Here is a 22,582-nt window from a genome sequence, read left to right on the forward strand (position 1 = left end):
GTCATTCCACCAGATGGGAACAGTTAATGAAAAAGTCCTTGAAAGTGTTTTTCTGTGTCTTTGGGATGGTACAATAATTTGTTGTTCAATTGAAGAACGCAAGCTTCTAGAGGGCACATAAGTCTGAAGTAAAGAATTTAGGTAAAGGGGAGCAGAGCCAGTGGTGGTTCTGTAGGCAAACATTAATGCCTTGAATTTAATGCGAGCAGCTATTGGTAGCCAGTGCAAATTGATGAACAGAGGCGTGACGTGCGTTCTTTTCGGCTCATTAAAGATTAATCTTGCAGCGGAATTTTGGATTAATTGTAGAGGTTTAATAGAATTGGCTGGAAGACCTGCCAAGAGAGCATTGCAATAATCAAGTCTGGACAGAACAAGAGCCTGAACAAGGAGTTGTGTTGCATGTTCCGAGAGAAAGGGCCTGACCTTCTTAATATTATATAATGCAAATCTGCAGGACCGGGCAGTTTTAACAATGTGGTCTGAGAAATTCAGCTTATCATCAATCACAACTCCAAGGTTTCTGGCTGTTTTTGAAGGAGTTATGGTAGATGAGCCTAACTGGAAGCTGAGATTGTGATGAAGCGATGGGTTAGCTGAAATTACAAGCAGTTCTGTCTTAGCTAGGTTAAGTTGAAGGTGATGGTCCATCATCCAGCAAGAAATGTCTGTTAGACACGCAGAGATGCGAGTAGCTATCGTCGGATCATCAGGATGGAATGAGAGGTAGAGTTGAGTGTCATCAGCATAGCAGTGATATGAAAAGCCATGTTTCTGAATGACAGAACCTAGTGATGTCATGTAGACAGAAAAGAGAAGTGGTCCAAGAACTGAGCCCTGAGGCACCCCAGTAGCTAGATGTTGCGACTTGGATGCCTTACATCTCCAAGATACTTTGAAGGACCTATCAGAGAGGTAAGACTCAAACCACTGGAGTGCGGTTCCTGAGAAGCCCTTTCTCAATAGGGTTGACAAGAGGATCTGATGGTTGACTGTATCAAAAGCAGCAGACAAATCTAGCAAGATGAGTAATGAAGATTTGTCAGCCGCTCTTGCAAGTCTTAGGGCTTCAACAACAGAAAGCAAGGCAGTTTCGGTCGAATGTCCACTTCTGAAGCCAGATTGGTTACTGTCTAGGAGGTTGTTCTATGTGAGAAAGACAGAGACTTGGTTGAACACAACTCGTTCAAATGTTTTTGCAATGAAAGGAAGAAGGGAAACCGGTCTATAGTTCCTATAGTACCAAGTTGGGTTAAGAGTGGGTTTTTTAAGAAGTGGGGTTATACGAGCCTGTTTAAATGCTGAGGGAAAAATTCCAGTGTGAAGGGATGTGTTACGATGTGCGTGAGTGCAGGTACAACTGCAGGAGAAATGGCTTGAAGGAGATGAGATGGAATAGGATCAAGCGGACAGGTAGTAGGATGACTGGAAAGGATGAGTTTAGAGACTTCTGCCTCAGAGAGTGGAGAGAAGGATGTGAACGAGTGTATGTTTGCTGGTAAGATATGCTTGATAGATTGTGGTGTGGAAAATTGTGCAGTGAGGTTTGTAATTTTATTAATGAAGAATGTGGCAAAGTCATCAGCTGTTAGAGATGATGAAGGAGGGGGAGGAGGAGGACAAAGGAGGGAGGAAAATGTTTTAAATAGCATGCGAGAGTTAGGTGAGTTGTTAATTTTGTCATGATAGTATGTCCTTTTAGCAGTGGAAACATTAGCAGAGAAGTCAGAGAGGAGTGATCGATATAAATTAAGGTCAGTAGGATTTTGTGATTTGCGCCATACCCTTTCTGCAGCCCTGAGTTTCGAACAATGTTTTTGGAGAACATCAGATAACCAAGGGGCAGAAGGGGTACTACGGGCTGGCTTGGATGAAAAGGGGCAGAAAGTATCTAAACAAGACGTCAGAGTGGAACAGAAAGTATCAGTGGCACTGTTAACATCAAGAGAGGATAACTGTTTAGGGGGAGGAAGCGAAGATGAAACCATAGCAGATAGCCGGGAGGGTGAGAGTGAACGCAAGTTACGTCGAAAATTGACATGTGGAGGGATATGTGATGTGTCAGGAATCATGTTGAGGTTAAGAGTAAGGAGGAAGTGATCTGAGGTGTGCAGTGGAGTAACCAGCACATGATCAGTGGAGCAGTGCCGTGTGTAAATAAGGTCCAGTTCCCTGATTTGTGAGTAGCCGTAGTTAGCACTCTCTTGAGATCAAAAGACGCAAGCAGACTGTGGAAGTCTGCAGCCTGAGGTTTATCTAGGTGGATGTTGAAGTCTCCAAGTAAGACAAAGGGAGTACCATCCTGAGGAAAGGTTGAGAGCAATAAATCTAATTCTTCCACAAAGTTACCTAGTGATCCTGGAGGACGATAAACAACTACAAAATGGATTTTTAGAGGGTAGGTAATAGTAACCGAATGTGATTCAAAAGAGTTGTTGATACTCAGAGATGGTAAAGGAGTAAATTTCCAATTATTAGAGATGAGCAGACCAGTACCTCCACCTCTTCCAGTCAAACGGGGTGTGTGGGAAAAGGAGAAATTATTGGAGAGTGCTGCAGGTGTAACATTGTCCTCTGGTTTGATCCAGGTCTCTGTCAGGGCCATGAGGTTTAACGTTGAATGACTAGTAATGGAAGTAATGAAATCAGCTTTGTTGACAGCAGACTGACAATTCCAGAGACCAATAGAAAAAGAAAATAATGTATTAGCAGACATAGGCAAAGTGCGCAGGTTGATAGGATTGCGCCGTCTACAGTGTGTGATGCGTGGTTTGCGAGTGGTAGTGATGGTAGTGATCTGGAAACACATAGTAAGAATAGGTTATATAAATTGAAACAAAAGTGAAACAAGTAGTAGGAATGATGATAATTAAAAATCGATACTTATGTCCTCTACCGGTGTCCCTGCTCGGTGGAGTCGATGGTCTTTACACTCTTCGGTCTTCACACGAGGAGGGCTTTACACGAGGGCTGCCGCGACCGCTGCCGCGGTATAATAACCTTTTTTTTATACCCGTCAAACAAATCACTACTACAATTCAGCTGGACCCACTTTCCTGTTTATCACTAAAAATGGCCAAGCAAGTGCACACACTGACAAGATACGCGATACAGTACGAGACCAAACGCGATTTCAGCAACACAGTAAACAATAATAAGCGTTTCCTAGCAATGGCAAATGCGCTAAACACTAAGACAAGTAAATACACTTACGAGCTGATTTTAACTTCCGCTGATAGACTGCTTCTCATTAAAGATTATTTCTTTACACTGTCTTCAGCTGGCGCTTGAACCCACTTTCCTGTTTATCACTAAAAATGGCCAAGCAAGTGCACACACTGACAAGATACGCGATACAGTACGAGACCAAACGCGATTTATATGTGTTTTACTTTACTTTTACTTTAAATTTAAAATCAGCATAATTTATCAATTTATATATATATATATATATATATATATATAAATGCAGATTATATATATATATATATATATGTATATATATATATATAATCTGCATTTTTTTATTACTTAAAATTAGCATAAAGCCAGACTGTTTTTAATTTGTATGGAAAAATATGTATTTATTTAAAAAAAAAAAAAATTACTTATTGTTTAACCTTTTGATTTAAATACTTAATCATCATCAAGAATAATGGGAATTATGAAAAAGTAAAGCAAGCTTAATTTTCATGCAAACATTGTCGCAATGCAAAAAATCTTAATGGTCCTTAAAAAAAAAAAGACTTAATTTTCTATAATTTCAAATATATAAGCGAAATATAACTTCTTATTTCTTTCATTTGCTTTTGAGGTGAAATATAGCCCTGACAGCATGATCTTGACCAGTTTTGTGAGAGAAATTTTCTCCCCCATTGCTCTCCATCTCTCAGTTGTCTCCCAGCATTAGTATAAGAGTGAGAGTCCTGCCCCCTTGAGTTTTCAGAGATGCACCTCAGGACACTGATACCTGAAACCCACCTGGCTGCCGTTAATATTTGATGCTGTTCAGCTGAGTACAGCACACGCTCCATCTGTCCTCGGGACAAACACTCAGATTAAATCACCTTCAGCAGAAGGGGAGCGCGGGCGGCTCTCGTGACCTTGTTTTTGTTGTGATTGATTTGGTTGTAATTTCGGTAAAAAGTCTTCCTCACAGTCTCTCCTAATTCTACCACAAAACATGTTGCTAAGCAACCAATAGCAGGGCACTAAGGCAAAACTGAATGAACAGGTTTATCAGGGATAAATAAAGCTTTTACATATGATTAAAGTCACTGAAACAGAAGTGAGGATTCACCCCAGAATAATCTACTGATTAAATGTCTTTATACTGTAGATCATAACTATAACTCTACTCTCTTTTAATGTTTATGAAAAAACAAAAATAAACCATGGCAAATGGAAATAGGCCTACTAACCATTTTTTTTTTCTACCAGGATGTAGTACTTTACAGTACCATTTAAATACTTTGTGAAATCAGTTATAAAAATAGTTGTACAGTGCATTTTATTTATAGAAAATAATATTTTGTTTTATATTATATAAGCAATAAGGTATGAGAGGCTGTGCTGTATCGTGAATAAATCACGGTTTTTATAAAAACGGTTACCACACAATAAAAAATATTAAAACCCAAAATGTATGTATTGAAATGTTACTTTTTTAAAGCAAGTTCGTTAAATGCTGTCCTTCCGCTAAAAAAGTAGTTCCTGACAGCAACAGTAAATGGCAAAAGAGAATGTTCCGAACACGCCGCTGTTCTAATGGAGCTTAAATAAAAACAACAGAGAATAGAAGCTCTTATCATCCGCTGTGTCATTTATTTTTATAACACCATTTATGATATTTTCTTATCTCTCAGCAAGAGAAAACGTCTGTTTTCCCTCTTTTAGTTTTAAAACAGACCGCGGCGCAGCGCGATTTTACAAGCGTCATTACAGTGTAACGTTAAACTGATGGACATACAGAACTATACCTGAAACAGAAAACTAATAAATTCAGAAATATTCCCTCCTGACTTCGGAAACTGCAGATTGCACTCAGACATCAACACATCTCCGCGTGAGAAGCGGAGGTCTCAAAATTAAAAATGAAAGATGCAACGCAACGCCAGCAGGGCTCACTCATACTTCATTAAATAAATCGCAATCAGTTAATTCTGCCGAAATACATAATACATTAAACAGTTTTGATGCTATTGATTGTTTATGTTGCTAAGGGTGTTGCTCATTGATACACAGAACGGTTGGGTGAAGCGGTCAAAGCCGTGCTGTATGTGACTAAAACACAGCTGCTGACCAATCAGAATCGAGGAATGGAACTAACCGTTTTATAAAAATTATTAAAAAATATTTATCAAAAGGTTTTACATCACGGTTCTGTATAGTTTCAGTACAACAAGGGGAAAAAACATGTTTTAAAAAACATATATAAACATTAAACAGTGGTTTACTGAACAAACTGCTTTTTCTTTAATAATAAATAATACTAAATTCAATTACAATTAAAATTTTCTAAGGATAAAAATCTACCTCAGCTTCTGCTCTAAACTAAAGGGAGCCCTTTTATGTTACTAAAGGTTACAATTAACAACAGAGCCCAATTTATTTTTAATTAATATTTATTTTTAAGCATAATAATCAATACGCAACTTAAAAAAATATGTAAACTGCACATAATGCAGTTTTTAAATTACCTTCTAAATTATAAAATTTTGATTTGTTGTAATGTTTGTTGGAATGTATTAATTTGCAGTGGCTGTCATAACTTGTTTCATAACAGATTTATTTAAACATACATTAAATAATTAATACATGACTAAAAATTATATTATATAGTCTAATATTTCATGAAAAACTCTTCTCTGTACTTTATTTCTCTAGCAAATAATGAGCTTTAGACACTGATGACTTGCCTGAGGTAAATGAAATGCTACACGACATTTTGTTTACAAGCTGTTTTATTGATGTCTTTCCACAGTTGAAACACTGATTGAGCGATTACATGAGGCATGAGATGCTCATTCATGTTTATTTCACATTAAAACTAGTAGTAAAGTGGAATGATCACGCTCTGCGCTGCCTTTTGAACTGAGGCTTCTAAACAGTAATCAAAGAGCCTCAAAACAGCATTTATTGTTTGAATTTCCTGAAAAAAGAACATAATTTTAAAGATTAAACTTTACTTCTTATCAAAAGTTATAATTTATACAACCCGAATTCTGGAAATGTTGGGGCGTTTTTTAAATTTGAATAAAATGAAAACTAAAAGACTTTCAAATCACACGAGCCAATATTTTATTCACAATAGGACACAAATAACATAATAAATGTTTAAACTGAGAAATTTTACAATTTTATGATCAAAATCAGCTCATTTCAAATTTGATGCCTGCTACAGGTATCAAAATAGTTGGGACGGGGGCATGTTTACCTCCTCTTCTTTTCAAAACAGTTTGAAAACGTCTGGGCATCGAGGTTATGAGTTTCTGGAGTTTTGGTGTTGGAATTTGAACCCATTCTTGCCTGATATAGGTTTCCAGCTGCTGAAGAGTTTGTGGTCGTCTTTGACATATTTTTCGTTTAATGATGTGCCAAATGTTCTCTATAGGTTAAAGATCTGGACTGCAGGCAGGCCAATTCAGCACCGGGACTCTTCTACTACGAAGCTAGGCTGTTGTAATAGCTGCAGGATGTGGTTTTGCATTGTCCTGCTGAAATACATGTCATCTGGAGGGGAGCATATGCACTAAAACCTTTATATACCTTTCAGCATTTATAGTGCCTTCCAAAACATCCAAGCTGGCCATACTTATGCACCCCCATACCATCAGAGATGCTGGCTTTTAAACTAAATGCTGATAACATGCTGGACAATCTCCCTTTTAAATGAGCCTTGGCCCACTGGACACGACGGCGCTTCTGGACCATGTTCACATATGTCTTCCTTTTTGCATGATAGTGCTTTAGTTGGCATCTGCAGATGGCATGGCGGATTGTGTTTACCGACAGTGGTTTCTGGAAGTATTCCTGGGCCCATTTAGTAACATCCATGACAGAATCATGCCGATGAGTGATGCAGTGTCGTCTGAGGGCCCGAAGACCACGAGCATCCAACAAAAGTCTTCGGCCTTGTCCCTTACACACAGAGATGTATCCAGTTTCTCTCAATCTTTTGATGATGTTATACACTGTAGATGATGAGATTTGCAAAACCTTTGCAATTTGATGTTGAGGAACATTGTTTTTAAAGTATTCCACAATCTTTTTACACACTCTTTCACAGATTGGAGAGCCTCTGCTCATCTTTACTTCTGAGAGACTCTGCCTCTGTAAGACATCCCTTTTATAGCTAATCATGTTACAGACCTGATGTCAATTAACTTAATTAGTTGCTAGACGTTCTCCCAGCTGAATCTTTTCCAAATTTCTTGCTTTTTCAGCCCTTTGTTGCCCCCGTGCCAACTTTTTTGAGACCTGTCTCAGGCATCAAATTTGAAATGAGCTCATTTAGTGGATAAAAGTGTAAAATTTCTCAGATTAAACATTTGTTGTGTTATCTATGTTCTGTTGTGAACAAAATATTGACTCATGTGATTTGAAATTCTTTTAGTTTTCATTTTATTCAAATTTAAAAAACGACCCAACATTCCCGGAATTCGGGTTGTATAAAACTGAGTTTCCAATTAAGTTTCACTCACACTGTGGTTAAAACAATGCTGTATTTGTTCAGTACACACGCGTACCAAAAACATTTTATTTGTCTATAAACTATAAGAATCATTGGATAAAAAATGTGTGTGTGTGTGTTGGAGTAATAAATCCAACATATACAATTTAAAAGTTGTTGCCATTACCATGATAATACCATGTTTTTGATACTGCAATGTGTGGCGGGGAGAGCAAACGACAGACACAGTGGGTGTGACGTCAGGCCTCGGAGAGGCTTTTATTAAACAAAATAATAAAATAAAGTGTCCAAAAGGGGTTAAAGTGTCCAAAAATAAACAGGGGGTCTGGTGTCCTCGTCGTGCTGCGGGGTTTGTGAAGGAGGGCAGTGCTCTAGAAGGAAGGGTCCAGGTAAGGGGCGGAGTCCGGCGGTCGCACGCGCTTCCTCTCGGGACCGGGGTGCGAGTTAGCGGCTTCGTCCTTCTTTGGCCCACGGCTTCCGGGGGTTATACGGCCCGGCATCCTGGCCCGTCAGCCATCTCGCGGGTGCGGAACTCTTTCCCTTCTCGACGCTCCCTTCCTGGACCCACGAGGACACCAGCGTGCATGCACGGGGAAGAGACCGGTCTCTCGAGGAGAGGCGCGCTCGGCATTTAAACAGCGGCGGTGATGAGGCTCTATTCACATCAGGTGCGCCTCATCACATGCCGCCACACCCTAGCTATTCAGCGCCCCTCCTCTCTCACACACCCGCTCCCGTCGGGAACCTGGTGAAGGGCGGCGAATACGAGACGGGGTGGTGATGATAATAAGGGGGGAGGCAGCCAACTCGTCACAAATGAAACTAATATCATGGTATTGTCTGAAATACATTGGAGTACCACCATGGTATTAGTTTCTTTGTAGTATCCAAAAAACATGGTATTACTATTGTAATGTGTCCAGTATATCCAGTTTATGAATACTGTTAAATATATAGTCAAATCAGGTCAATAAAATGTTTTGATGTTGTAAAAAACTTTAATAGTAGCTTGTTTTAAAATCATAACCTCTGCTGTTTTAAAACTGCGCAGGTGAATGGCGTGAACATTGAAAGCATGAGACACGCTGAAGTTGTGGCCTTCATCAAGAACGGTGGGAATGAGACGCGTTTACTAGTGGTGGATCCAGATACAGATGAGCATTTCAAAAAGATGGGCATCACTCCCACCAGCATCCATGTCAAAGGTAGAGTTAAAGACCTTAATGAGGAGAGTTCTCACAAAAATCTCAAAATCAAGCAACAAGTAGTTGAGATTGGCTTTATAGAATATAATGACCTATGCGAGTATACTGTATGTATGTGGATAAAGTTGGACATATCCAATATCCAATTTTGATTAACATTTTATTTAGTCAGAACACATCTACTTTTGAATGATCATCAATAACAAAAGATAATTTTGAGCCCAGATGAGATCATTTTGCTATATTGCAGCCTTGGTTTCCTCTTCCTGAGATTTGAGGGGGAGTTTGATGTTTTTCCATGCTAATGGTGCTTTTGAGGTTTCGAGACAGACAGATGTTTGGTTTCCTCCGAAGGCTCTATATAGAGGTGTGAAACTCTGAACAAAGCCTCCAAACCTTGGGCTGTAGGCCATGCTGATACAGTAAATCCATGTTCTCTGAGTCTCGTCCACATCTGTTTCCAGCGGTCCAGCAGCTCCTGACATGTGGCTCAGATTAGAGTTAAATTGGGGTAAACACCTTAAACAGGCTATTGACATCTCTTAGATAATTGCAACTTGGCAGGATCCTGATTTGGCCCACTGGAAGGTCATTCCAACCCAGTCCACTTGTTTTCTATTAATTTTCTTGCATTTCATTCTGGATGAGTAAATCTTCTGCGTCAGCGACCCAGTTTAGGTTGATCAGGCCACAGATGTGTGCTGCTTTTATCCCACAGCTCAGCTTTCTTTCTCAACAGTACGCTTAAGGTTTCCAGCTGTAGCAATGGTCTTCTCAAGGAAGTTTAGCATCACAGCAGCACATCTCTCTATGAATTTACAGGGTCATCATGTACATTATATTGATAAATCTACAATGGATTATGGCTGTTTTCCATTCAACACCAGCCAAGAGCGATCTGAGCATTTGTTCTTCTTATTAAAACAGATTTTGACGAGTCCATAACTAACGGCTCCAACAGCCCACATGTGAACGGGACGTACTCACGATCCACATACTCAGATGGCAGCAGTCAGGACACCAGCACACAGGTGAACAAAAGAACACAAATGCATCTGCAATTAATATATTTTATACTTATGGCAGATTCATGCATTAATTCATTTAAGGGTCAGGTAATAAAAAAAAAGCTTTATTATATAAAAGATAATAACTACACAATGCACAGCTAGATTTATTATTTTTGAAGGCATTCATTTAACTGCTTTAAAACATCTATAGATATGAATTTATTCTAGAAATTAAAAGTCTTATGCATGTTATGATAAAATCAGTTAGAAGGGCACAGTCATGTGTGATTAATTTAATTATATATATATATATATATATATATACATACAAATATACATTATTCAAGTCAAAATGTATTTAGTAATTTTATAAATGCTATTTTTATTTCTATTTTAAATGTAATTAATTATTATATTATAAAATTATTTCAATTATTTTTTAAATACATTTCATCAATTTAAATTTAAATCAACATGATGTTAAGATGATAAAACACATTTTAAGGGTCAGATAATTAAAAAAAAAAGCTCCTTAATAGCAACATTTTCACTTACAGTATCTCAGTGTGTGTGTGTGTGTGTATGCACATAGTATGCAGTGTGTATAACATATATATATATATATAGAGAGAGAGGGGGGGGGGGGGGGGGTTGTTAATTGCTTATTTTCTTTGAAAATCTATAAATATTTAAAAAAAATTACATGACAAAAAAAACTGTTTAATTATCAGCCTATTAGAATGATTTCTGAAGGATCATGTGACACTGAAGACTGGAGTAATGATCCTGAAAATTCAGCTTTGATCACAGGAATAAATTGCATTAGAAAATATATTTAAAAAGAAACCAGGTATTTTAAGTTCTAATAACATTTCATAATATTTCTGTTTTTACTTTATTTTTTATCAAATAGATGTAGCCTTGGTGAGAATAAGAGACTTTGCGATTATTCCAAACTCACACACACACACATATATATATATATATATATATAGAGAGAGAGAGAGAGTGCACAAAATGCATTTAATGCCAAATATTCATTATTTTATGCATACTGTAATATGGCTGTTTGAAACAGTGTTATGTGTGTATTTATATTTTGCAGTTCTCGAGGGAGAGCAGCAGCCATCTTCTCGACCCGTTTGAAGAAATAGGTCTGTGTCTGAGCCCTACGGCAGCAGAGGCTAAAGAGAAAGCCCATGCCAAGCGCGCCAGAAAGAGAGCGCCCCAGATGGACTGGAACAAGAAGCATGAGATTTTTAGCAATTTCTGAGTCTTCTTCCCAGAGATGTCCCCTACATGTGTTGCATTCAGAGCCTCTACACGTGACTGCTTTTGATGAAAAAGAGGCACCTATTTTTGTACAAAATGAAAACTTGAATCATAAAAAGTTGAAAAGCACACCCGTAGGGGATGATGTGACTTACGCAATAGGATTTCTGTCTTATGAATGGCTAAGAAAGTCACAAATCGATGGTCTTGCTGCTTGTATAGAGGAATTTCTGCATCATTTGGTGTTCATGCTATTCATTCAATATAGAACGCTGACAATAACATACAAAATGGAATGCAAAAGCCAAATGAGACTATTATACAGAACAGCGTATAGACTGTGCTTTTGCAGAACTCGACTGAACAAAATCATGTTGTTCGATTCAGGACCAAATTAATGAAGCTAATTTTGTGTCCTGCATGTTATATGTGAATCATCGGAAGAATTCGAATTGTTCTTTTGCCAAAGACACAACCTATAATCGACCTGATCCACTGATGTCCTATGAGTTTCAATTGTTTTGAAGGGATGTACCACTGTTGGATATCAAGTTTCTAGGAATTACTGAGATTTCATAGAAGAAGAAAAGGGAAGAAAAACTGGAGTGACTCAGAAATGAGCATTTGCTCATCTTCAACACTAGAAGACGCTGTTTATCCACTCTAGGGTTTCATTATGAATAAAGCAGAACATGTTGAACCACCAGAGGGAGCATCGCAACACATGCTGCTTTCTTACAGCTCAGTTGACTGCAAGAAAACCTCTGCATCTAACAAGTGCAAAGTTGTAAGATACATCACAAAGAGTCATTGCTGTATTTACAGTATAGTGTCTACTGGTGCATTCTGGGACGTGGATACCGACAGACAAGCATGCAAGAAGTCACAATCATGCAAAGCCAAATTGGTTCAGGAAAAAAAAGCGCAACACATGCCTTATTTATAGCGGAACAGACAGTATTGATGCTGTGAGGGTCACTGAACTTTGACCTCAGACTCATCTCTGAAGAGGGGCTCTGTTGTGGCTGATTCTGGATACAAGATTCCCACCTTTATTCATGCGAATTTTAGTAGCGCAGACAGTCATGAAAGCTTTTTAGAGAGCTCTATATGCATTTACAGCACACATATTGTGATATATAACATCAGGATTACTATTATTCATCTTAATAATTCATGATACGTTCCATGTTTGCAATTTAGTATTAATGTAGTCAAGTAGTTTCTGTTTTTTTCTTTTCTGTTGCTCCCCTACGCCGACATTGAGCAGTAATGGGAAATCATTTCCTGTCAGAAATATTCGTATTAGTATTATTTTTTTCAATAAAGTGTGACAATCACATTCCGATTGAGATTGATGTGTTAAATGCATTCATCAGCAGAATCATCGTTTATTTATTAAGTAGGTTGTGTTTTTATATATATATATATATATATATAGTTGTAAAGCTAGGCAAATGTTTTATCAAATTTAATAAACAACAAATACATCAAATATCAAATATATTTTAGGCTAGTTACAATAAATTTGGTAATGATTAAATATATTAAAACATATAGAAGTTATTAAATATTAAATATAATACATTTTAAATTTTGAACATCACATTTTCTGTCATTATATAATAACAATATTTATTAATATTTTATCAATTAAATGATCTATAAAATATTTACTAACAATATTTTTTATTTATTTATTTATATTTATTTATTTACATTTCACTGATAAACGTATATATATATATATATATATATATATATATATTTTTTTTTTTTTTTTTTTTTTTTAAGTAATTTGGTGGATTTTGTAACTGATGCATCTGTTAATTGGCAAAGCAGATGTGCCTATAATCACAAAATGGTCAAATATTAGTCCACATCTATCATTTTATCACACATTTTTCAGAGTATACTGTCTTCTTCCCAACAAAAATGTGTTCTGGACAGTAAATTAAGTCCCAAAACTTGGTCAAGCTTATTATAAACGGTAACAGTGGTAATGTCATTAAATTAAATAGTAATTCTAAAGTGTAGTTGGTAAGTTTTCATGAAAATAAATTTATATAAGTTTTTATATTAAATATTTTATTATATAAATTTTTTATGTGAAGTAAAGTATTGTAGTTGTATTTATTGATATACAATATATTCAAAATATATATATTCCTTACATATATACTGATCTATACTTGGAGCTCTTACAATACAAAAAAAAAAAAAAAAAGATATGTCAGAAATTGATTTTCCCTACTTTTTTTATTTTAGATGTTTGCGAGAGCTGATTGAACTGGATTCTGTATTGAGTGCTGCTTGTCCATGGAAAGGTCCATGGTGCTTTTCCGTTGCTAAGGTGTTCTGACTTTTTGTTGTGTTGCATCGTGGTTGCTAGGGTTTTGTGTTGGGTTGCTAGGAGGTTCTTTACTGGCCTAAATCAAAAGAGCCCACCTCCAAGTCTCCAGAATGTTCTGCTCCTTACGTATGTGTCCATCAGTGCTATGGGAGTTATCATCGGTCAGGTGGAAAATGTAAGTCAGATCACTCTGAAAAAATAATAACCCAACTCATCTCAACAAGACACATGATTTGAGCAATCATTCATGTAGCACAAATACTCAGTTTAATTTCCTAACCACAAGTATGAGCAACAGTAAGAGTGATGCTTGTATAACACCACTAATAATATAATCCATAATGATTCACTCAAATCTTGCACTTTGATGATTAGGTTAATTTCTGTTCTCATTTTTTCCCCTTTTTATGTCTATGTGGTTCGATCCCTGCAAAAAGTTTTCTCACCATATGTCATACATACCCCGCAAATAATCATTTTCTTTAACACTTTTCACGCAGCTTCTAGACGTTCACTTATTGTGAGACACTAGGCATAAGCAAACGTGTTAGACCACGACCCGATGAGCAATAAATGATATTTGAGCGGATCTTTCAGTCTTTAGATTAGAGACAGGAGTGTCTGTTTGCTGTTTGCATGCTACAATGCAAATAATCTCATAGTGGACTGCGCAGACAATCTAGAACACTGGAATTACCCCATTTAGCTTTTAGAAAGGGAGTTTTTGAACAATAATCCTTCTGTTGCTCTTTTTAAATTAACATGCAATGAAAAGACGATCAGTGCATGTGCCTGACAGGATTTGTGTGTCTTTTGCTGAACAAAATAAATAGCTCATAATCTCTGAAAGCACTTTAAACTGGGGACCTGCGGCGAGAACCGTAAAAATGCAGTTTACTGTCATGCTTGTCTAGCAGTGTAATGCATCAGGGCCATGTTTAACTCTCTGTTAGAATAGCATAAATCTTTATAAGAAACCTTTGAAATGTGTTTGGATGCATGCACCACATATACAGTAAAAAGTGTATTTAGTGTAAAAATGTTTGATTTTGCATTAGATAAAGTGTCTGTATCTGTGCTCAAAAGCTCTCTCTTTACTAACTTCACATTTTGTGGTCATTGTTGGTGGTTTGTTATGAAGACCTCAGATTTTACCCATAACCACAGGTGTAGTTCATCATCATCACGTTACCTACGGACATAATCCACTTTACAATCACAAAATGTGCATAATATTTGTGTGTACACAATACACATACATGTCCATTTAAATGTATTATTTTACCTATTATTTTAGTACTTTAAATGTTTTGCATGTAAAGTTTATTTTACAATTAAATTAATTTAAATAATATAATTGAATATAATTATAAATGTCTGAAATATATGTATGAGAAATATTAAATTAAAGTATAATTTTTAATTATAATTAAAATATAATAAATATTTTAATGAAACAATTCAAATGATTTCTTTTCAATTTTAAAATGAGCATGTTTTTAATAAAAAAATATTAATATTCTTTTATAAATGAATGCAATAATAATCAAGTGGTTATGCTTTCTGGAGCTACTGCACCCTTTATTACACACTTTCTAAAATTAGATCGTCTTTTGGCCTAAGAATAGCTCGAATTGTTAGTGGCATGGATTCAACAAAATGCTGCAAACATTGCTTCAGGCTTCAGGTTGGTGAGGTTCTTGACTGTGCATTTTTTCTATATAATTATTGCTATATAATAATCCATATAATTAGTTTAGAAGATTTACAAATACACCAGGGAGTACATTAACATAAACAAAGAAATAGTAAAACCAACAGATAGAATTAAATATTATTATTAAATGTTACCCTGGACCCTGTCAAATTTTTTTTTTTTTTTTTAAATTGAGATTTATACATCATCTTAAAGCTAAATAAATAAGCTTTCCATTGATGTATGGTAGGACAATATTTGGCCGAGATACGACTATATGAAAATCTGGAATCATAGGGTGCAAAAAATCAAAACACTGAGAAAATCGTCTTTAAAGTTGTCCAAATGAAGGTTTTAGCAATGCATATTTCTAATCAAAAATGAAGTTTTTATATATTTACGAAAATATCAAAATTTTGAGAAATTTACAAAATATCTTCATGGAACATAATTTTTACTTAATGATTTTTGGCATAAAAGAAAAATCAATAATTTTGACCCAAACAATATATTTTTGGCTATTGCTACAAATGTACCCGTGCAATTAATGACTTGGGTTTGGTGGTCCAGGGTCACAAATATTAGGCTACAATATTAACATTTTGCAGCTTTCTTATTTATTTATTTTTACTTTTTTAGATAATGTTGAACTTCCGTGTTTAAAATAAAGAAATAAAGGCTTATTTCCCTGAGAATTTAAGTAGCGGATTAATTAAATAGGCTAATATTCCTTTTGAAAAGCAACAAGTGAAGAAACTGAATAAAACATTTGAAAACACAGCTGAAAGCTGAGCATGATCCTTAAATAAATGAACAGAAATCTAGCCAAAAATAAAGGAATTATGACCACTGGTTGTTTATGCCTACCGACACGCGACTGGCAGAATATGTACTAGGTTTACTTGTAGTCTTCATATATTTGTGTGGTTGTAATCTTAAATTTAGGGTTCAGACTAGTTTATAGTAATAGTAATCCAACAGTAGGCTATTCTTTGGAGCACTATCCGATTCCAGCGCTTTACTTTTTGTCAGTGAACGGCAGCTGCTGCCAGGATTGCCAGGTTGTTATATCAAAACCCGCACAATTGCTACTCAAAACCAGCCCAATCGCGTTTCACGGGGTAGGGGGAAACCGCGGACTTGGCAACACAGGCTGCCGCCGCTAAAACCGGAGCCAGAGGGCGGCAGCCTGCGTCTCCATGGCGACTCAGTGTTGTTGTTAACACGCGCGTGAGTCAGAGCAGCGGTGAGTCACAGTCAGGAGGAAATTCTCTATGTTCTCGATTCACACAACCACACACTCTCACCGAAGCCAAATAAGGACAACAGCTCGGAGAGAGACGGGAAACCTGTCCTGTCAGTTTCTGCGAGTTTGTGAGTGAGGGGAGGGGAAGGGTCACAGCTTTTGTAGTGCAACCCCAGCCCTTTTTGTTGGTTTTAGGTTATGAATGAACCACTGTACAGTGGGCAGTGGTGTTATCATGTGCTAATATACCCTGGCACTGTATGATTAGCATATAACTGTGTTTGGATAGTGGCATGCTCGTCAACTTTTGTTTTTATTAACTTTAAGTTAAAAAGTTGTCACAGGCGCTATATGTGACCCTGGACCACAAAACTAATCATAAGGGTATTTTTTCTTTTTTGTGAAATTATGAGATTTATGCAAAGATTTATGAAAGCTGAATAAATAAGCTTTCCATTGACGTATGGTTTGCTAGGAACGGACAATATTTGGCCGAGATACAACTATTTGAAAATCTGGAATCTGAGGGTGCAAAAAAAAACAAAATACTGAGAAAATCACCTTTAAAATTGTCCAAATGAAGTTCTTGGCAATGCATATTACTAATCAAAAAATAAGTTTTGATTTAAGGTAGGAAATTAACAAAATACAGGTCCTTCTCAAAAAATTAGCATATTGTGATAAAGTTCATTATTTTCTGTAATGTACTGATAAACATTAGACTTTCATATATTTTAGATTCATTACAACACAACTGAAGTAGTTCAAGCCTTTTATTGTTTTAATATTGATGATTTTGGCATACAGCTCATGAAAACCCAAAATTCCTATCTCAAAAAATTAGCATATCATGAAAAGGTTCTCTAAACGAGCTATTAACCTAATCATCTGAATCAACTAATTAACTCTAAACACCTGCAAAAGATTCCTGAGGCTTTTATAAACTCCCAGCCTGGTTCATTACTCAAAACCGCAATCATGGGTAAGACTGCCGACCTGACTGCTGTCCAGAAGGCCATCATTGACACCCTCAAGCAAGAGGGTAAAACACAGAAAGAAATTTCTGAACGAATAGGCTGTTCCCAGAGTGCTGTATCAAGGCACCTCAGTGGGAAGTCTGTGGGAAGGAAAAAGTGTGGCAGAAAACGCAGCACAACGAGAAGAGGTGACCGGACCCTGAGGAAGATTGTGGAGAAGGACCGATTCCAGACCTTGGGGGACCTGCGGAAGCAGTGGACTGAGTCTGGAGTAGAAACATCCAGAGCCACCGTGTACAGGCGTGTGCAGGAAATGGGCTACAGGTGCCGCATTCCCCAGGTCAAGCCACTTTTGAACCAGAAACAGGGGCAGAAGCGCCTGACCTGGGCTACAGAGAAGCAGCACTGGACTGTTGCTCAGTGGTCCAAAGTACTTTTTTCGGATGAAAGCAAATTTTGCATGTCATTCGGAAATCAAGGTGCCAGAGTCTGGAGGAAGACTGGGGAGAGGGAAATGCCAAAATGCCTGAAGTCCAGTGTCAAGTACCCACAGTCAGTGATGGTCTGGGGTGCCATGTCAGCTGCTGGTGTTGGTCCACTGTGTTTTATCAAGGGCAGGGTCAATGCAGCTAGCTATCAGGAGATTTTGGAGCACTTCATGCTTCCAGCTGCTGAAAAGCTTTATGGAGATGAAGATTTCATTTTTCAGCACGACCTGGCACCTGCTCACAGTGCCAAAACCACTGGTAAATGGTTTACTGACCATGGTATTACTGTGCTCAATTGGCCTGCCAACTCTCCTGACCTGAACCCCATTGAGAATCTGTGGGATATTGTGAAGAGAAAGTTGAGAGACGCAAGACCCAACACTCTGGATGAGCTTAAGGCCGCTATCTTAGCATCCTGGGCCTCCATAACACCTCAGCAGTGCCACAGGCTGATTGCCTCCATGCCACGCCGCATTGAAGCAGTCATTTCTGCAAAAGGATTCCCGACCAAGTATTGAGTGCATAACTGAACATAATTATTTGAAGGTTGACTTTTTTTGTATTAAAAACATTTTTCTTTTATTGGTCGGATGAAATATGCTAATTTTTTGAGATTTGGAATTTTGGGTTTTCATGAGCTGTATGCCAAAATCATCAATATTAAAACAATAAAAGGCTTGAACTACTTCAGTTGTGTTGTAATGAATCTAAAATATATGAAAGTCTAATGTTTATCAGTACATTACAGAAAATAATGAACTTTATCACAATATGCTAATTTTTTGAGAAGGACCTGTATTAGTGTCCACACCAATAGGCAAAAACGTTCTGTTTACTAGAAGCGTGCTGCAGTTTTGTCATCTGCCACTTTTTATCGCTCATCAGCTGGAAAAACTAACTATCTAAATACCCCTTTACACCAAGAACAATAACTAAAGTTTTAAGAATTGTTCAAATGCTATGAAAACAGTTAAGTCCATGGCACAACCATAACAGTAGTGGCACAAAGCAACAATTTCGTGGGAGTTACTTTTTTCACCTTTTTTTTTTTTTTTTTTTTTTCAGATGATGACTGATAAAGACATTGACGGCCAATCAAAATCTGGAGTGTGCATGTATTTGGCTGCATATATTTTTAGTTTATCTTTACATTTACATTTAGTCATTTAGCAGACGCTTTTATCCAAAGCAACTTACAAATGAGGACAATAGAAGCAATCAAAACCAAAAATAAAATAAAATGCAAGTGCTATGAAAAGTCTCAGTTAGTCCAGTGCAGTATTTATAGTTGATAATAAACAAATAAATAATCTGCCGCTTTAAATGCTCATTAAAATAACGAGGATTCTGATTGGCTGTCAAAGTTTCTATAGTTCATGGGCTGAAAAACTCATTCTGAAAGTGATTTCAGCAATATCTGTGTCACTGTCATTACAGCTGTGGTGTGGACTTCATAATTATTAAAAAAGATTATGGTTGCTATTGACTTCCTTAGTATGGAAGAAAAAAATACTATGGAAGTAAATGGCTACCAACCATTGGATTAACAACATTTTTCAAAATATCTTCATGGTTAACAGAGTAAAGGGACTCATACAGGTTTGGAACAACTTGAGGAAGAGTAAATTATGACAGAACTATCCCTTTAACAATGATTTTCTTTGGCCATGTTTTTGCTGTTTCATAGATATTTTACTTAAATTGAAAAGCTTGTAACAGGTTATTAAATATCAGGCTTCCAGTGTTACACAACAAAGTGGGACAATATTCCCTGCCTTTGGGGCATGTTGTCACAAAAGGTCAACATTTGCTCTTTTTCCTTGGACAATAACCATGAAAAAAAACAATAGCTTATAGCTTTCAAAGCATGGTATTCACATGCTTTCATGTGCTTTCGGAAAAACATGGCACTTTTTGGAAACATAATCTCTACTGTCTCTTTTAAGTGCAGTCTTCTGTATTTACTCTGCAGCTGTGCAGCGATGACAGCACTGTAGTTTCTTCATTCAGTAAGTAGCCATTTAGCAACCGCTTTTAGCCAGAGTGAATTAAAGGGACAGTTCAACCTAAAATGAGGATTCTGTCAGCATTTACTCATTCCCATTTTGTTCCAAACCTGTATGACTTTTTTTTCTTTTCACAAAAGAAGATATTTTAGACCAGACAACGTTGTCTGACTTTCATTGTATGGAGAAAGAAAAAAAAATTGAAGAAGGTAAGTCATACAGGTTTGGAACAAGATTTTTGGATCTCTTTAAGTGCTCTTAAACTGACTAAAGTGTTAACATGACTTTTTAAGGCAAATTAATGTTGTAGTTTGACTGAAATCAAACGTTTCTTGTGCATGTAACCATACTGAATGAGATCCAGAGTCCAGGATGCTAGCCATGGTGGTCAACCTCAGCACTGTGTGTTTTGGGAGTACACTGGATTCATCATTAAGTGTATTGAACATTAAGTAATAGGTTTTAACTACAGGGGGTTTGTGAGTTGATAAAAAGCTGGAAGACTTTCCAAATGTATAAAAGTGGTAGAATTTTAGAAAGACATATTTAAAAGAATTTAATAGAAAAAAAGAATTGGAGCAAATCAAATTATGAATAATTTACGGCCATTGAGTGAATAATATGGAATCATGTAATCTATAAAAAGTAACTGTAATCTGATTATGAGCATTTTAAAATGTAAAATGATCTAATTACAAGTACTTACATTTTTGGAAACTAATGACATAATCCTGATTATATGTAATGAGTTACTACCCAGCACTTATAGGCTAATGGTCACATGCAAAAACCTTTGCACGAGTTGTCAGCCAAATTCAATGTCTCTTGTTATTGTCACAGATCGGCCAGGCTCCCCCATCAGGCAATCACAACGATCTGCATCACCTGAATACTAATCACGAGCACCTGCACCTCATCACCACAGTCACTAAACCACCTATTTAAGCACACTCCACATTCACGCCAGCGTCTGATCTCGTACCGACTACGTGGACCCTACTCTGGCAAGACTCTAGCTGAGTATACTCAAGAATTCTACTTACCTGTTATCCTTCCCTCCTGTTTCTGCTCCTTGTGTTCTCCTCCTACTTCAGATCGTCCTTCTCTGTGGTCAGTGTGCTCCAGAAGATCTCCTTGTCTGTGTCTATCCCCGTATCTGTGAATTGAGGAAATAATATCAGTGATCATCATTACCATCCTTTGAATCTTCCATATGCCAAGAAACTCACCCGCTATCACTCCTGCACTGCACTCCCGATCCAACCTGTTCAATAAACTGTTATATGATTTTACTTACCTCAGTGTCCCGTCTGCATACATTACAGAAGATCGGACCACATACCGACGAACAGGATGAGCGCTCCAGATCCTTTTCAAGAACTCGTGGACACCCTTAAGAGTATTACTTCACCCACCTGCACCTCCGATTTCTTCAGTTCCTGCACCTTCACCTACTCCCACTTCTTCACCGATTGTTTTTGCCAGTCCCATGGCCTGTCCAGTGCCCTTCTCTGGTTCGGCGGAGGAGTGCAATGGCTTTCTCCTACAATGTACACTCACCATCGACTTACATCCTCGCATGTTTCCCACTGACCAATCTAAAATAGCCTTTGTGGTTACCTCCTTAACAGGACCAGCACCGCAGTGGGCAGAAACCATCCTAAATCAAGCCGGTCCTGCAACCCAGTCGTTTTCTAATTTCGTCTCTCATTTTCGAGAAGTCTTCAGTGGTTCACCCGGGGATTCTTCAGTTGGTGAGCAACTTTATCGATTTAGACAAGGAAGAATGACTATTCATCAATATTCTCTCAAGTTCAGAACGCTGGTAGCGGCTAGTGGATGGAATGAGCCCTCCCTCATCACTGCATTCCGTCAAGGTCTGGATCCTCGTCTTCGTCTTCACCTCGCTGCCTACGACGACACCTACGGATTGGAGAAATTTATTCAATTGGCCATAAGGTGCGCCAATCGCATTCAGTCTTGTTCTCAGGATTACTCCGTAGCCATTGCCACTCCTGTTAAACGCCGACCAGAGACCAGTGACCCTCCAGAACCCATGCAAACCGATACCAATCACCTAACATCTGCTGAAAGACAGACGGATCTCAGAGGGGCTCTGTTTATACTGCGGAGCGAATGGGCACATGATCCTGGAGTGTCCTCTTCGTCCCATTCGAGCTTCAGTGAGTACCATTCACCCCACTATCCCTAAGATGAATCTGCTAACCACCTGTGCCCAGCTTACTACCGGAAATCTTGTGATTTCAGTCATGGCTCTCCTCGACTCCGGGTCAGCGGGCAACTTCATCTCTGGAGACCTCTGTCGGCTGCTCCGACTCTCGACGTCGACTATGGAAACCTCTTACGAGATCCAATCAGTAATTGGCAAACCCCTATCAAGACGTCTCGTCCGACGCTGTGTGGGACCCATACAGCTGCAGGTAGGGCAGCTCCATCAAGAGGAACTGTTTCTGTTGGTTCTGGAGGGTTCCACTGTGGACCTCGTCCTTGGACGTCCCTGGCTGGCGCAGCACAATCCCATCCTTTCCTGGAGGACAGGAGAGATCCTAAAGTGGGGTGAGAACTGTTTTCCTCATTGCTTCCCTCAATTACCTCAACCTCTCCGCGTGGCTCCC

At 37.7% G+C, this 22,582-nt stretch overlaps 1 protein-coding gene across 1 annotated transcript in view; it reads left to right on the forward strand.

Moving 5' to 3' along the window:
- LOC306847363 (Na(+)/H(+) exchange regulatory cofactor NHE-RF2) overlaps nt 1–12,522 on the forward strand; it is a 46,169-nt gene extending 33,647 nt beyond the window's left edge. Inside the window, exons 5-7 of the mRNA XM_079381273.1 lie at nt 8,745–8,898; nt 9,826–9,929; nt 11,014–12,522. Of these exons, the coding sequence (XP_079237399.1) occupies nt 8,745–8,898; nt 9,826–9,929; nt 11,014–11,181 (426 nt within the window). The 3' untranslated portion in view covers nt 11,182–12,522. The remainder of the gene's footprint in view (nt 1–8,744; nt 8,899–9,825; nt 9,930–11,013) is intronic.
- Nucleotides 12,523–22,582: the final 10,060 nt, after the last annotated feature.

Source organism: Barbus barbus (assembly GCF_936440315.1).
Source record: "Barbus barbus genome assembly, chromosome: 3".
Taxonomy (NCBI): domain Eukaryota; kingdom Metazoa; phylum Chordata; class Actinopteri; order Cypriniformes; family Cyprinidae; genus Barbus; species Barbus barbus.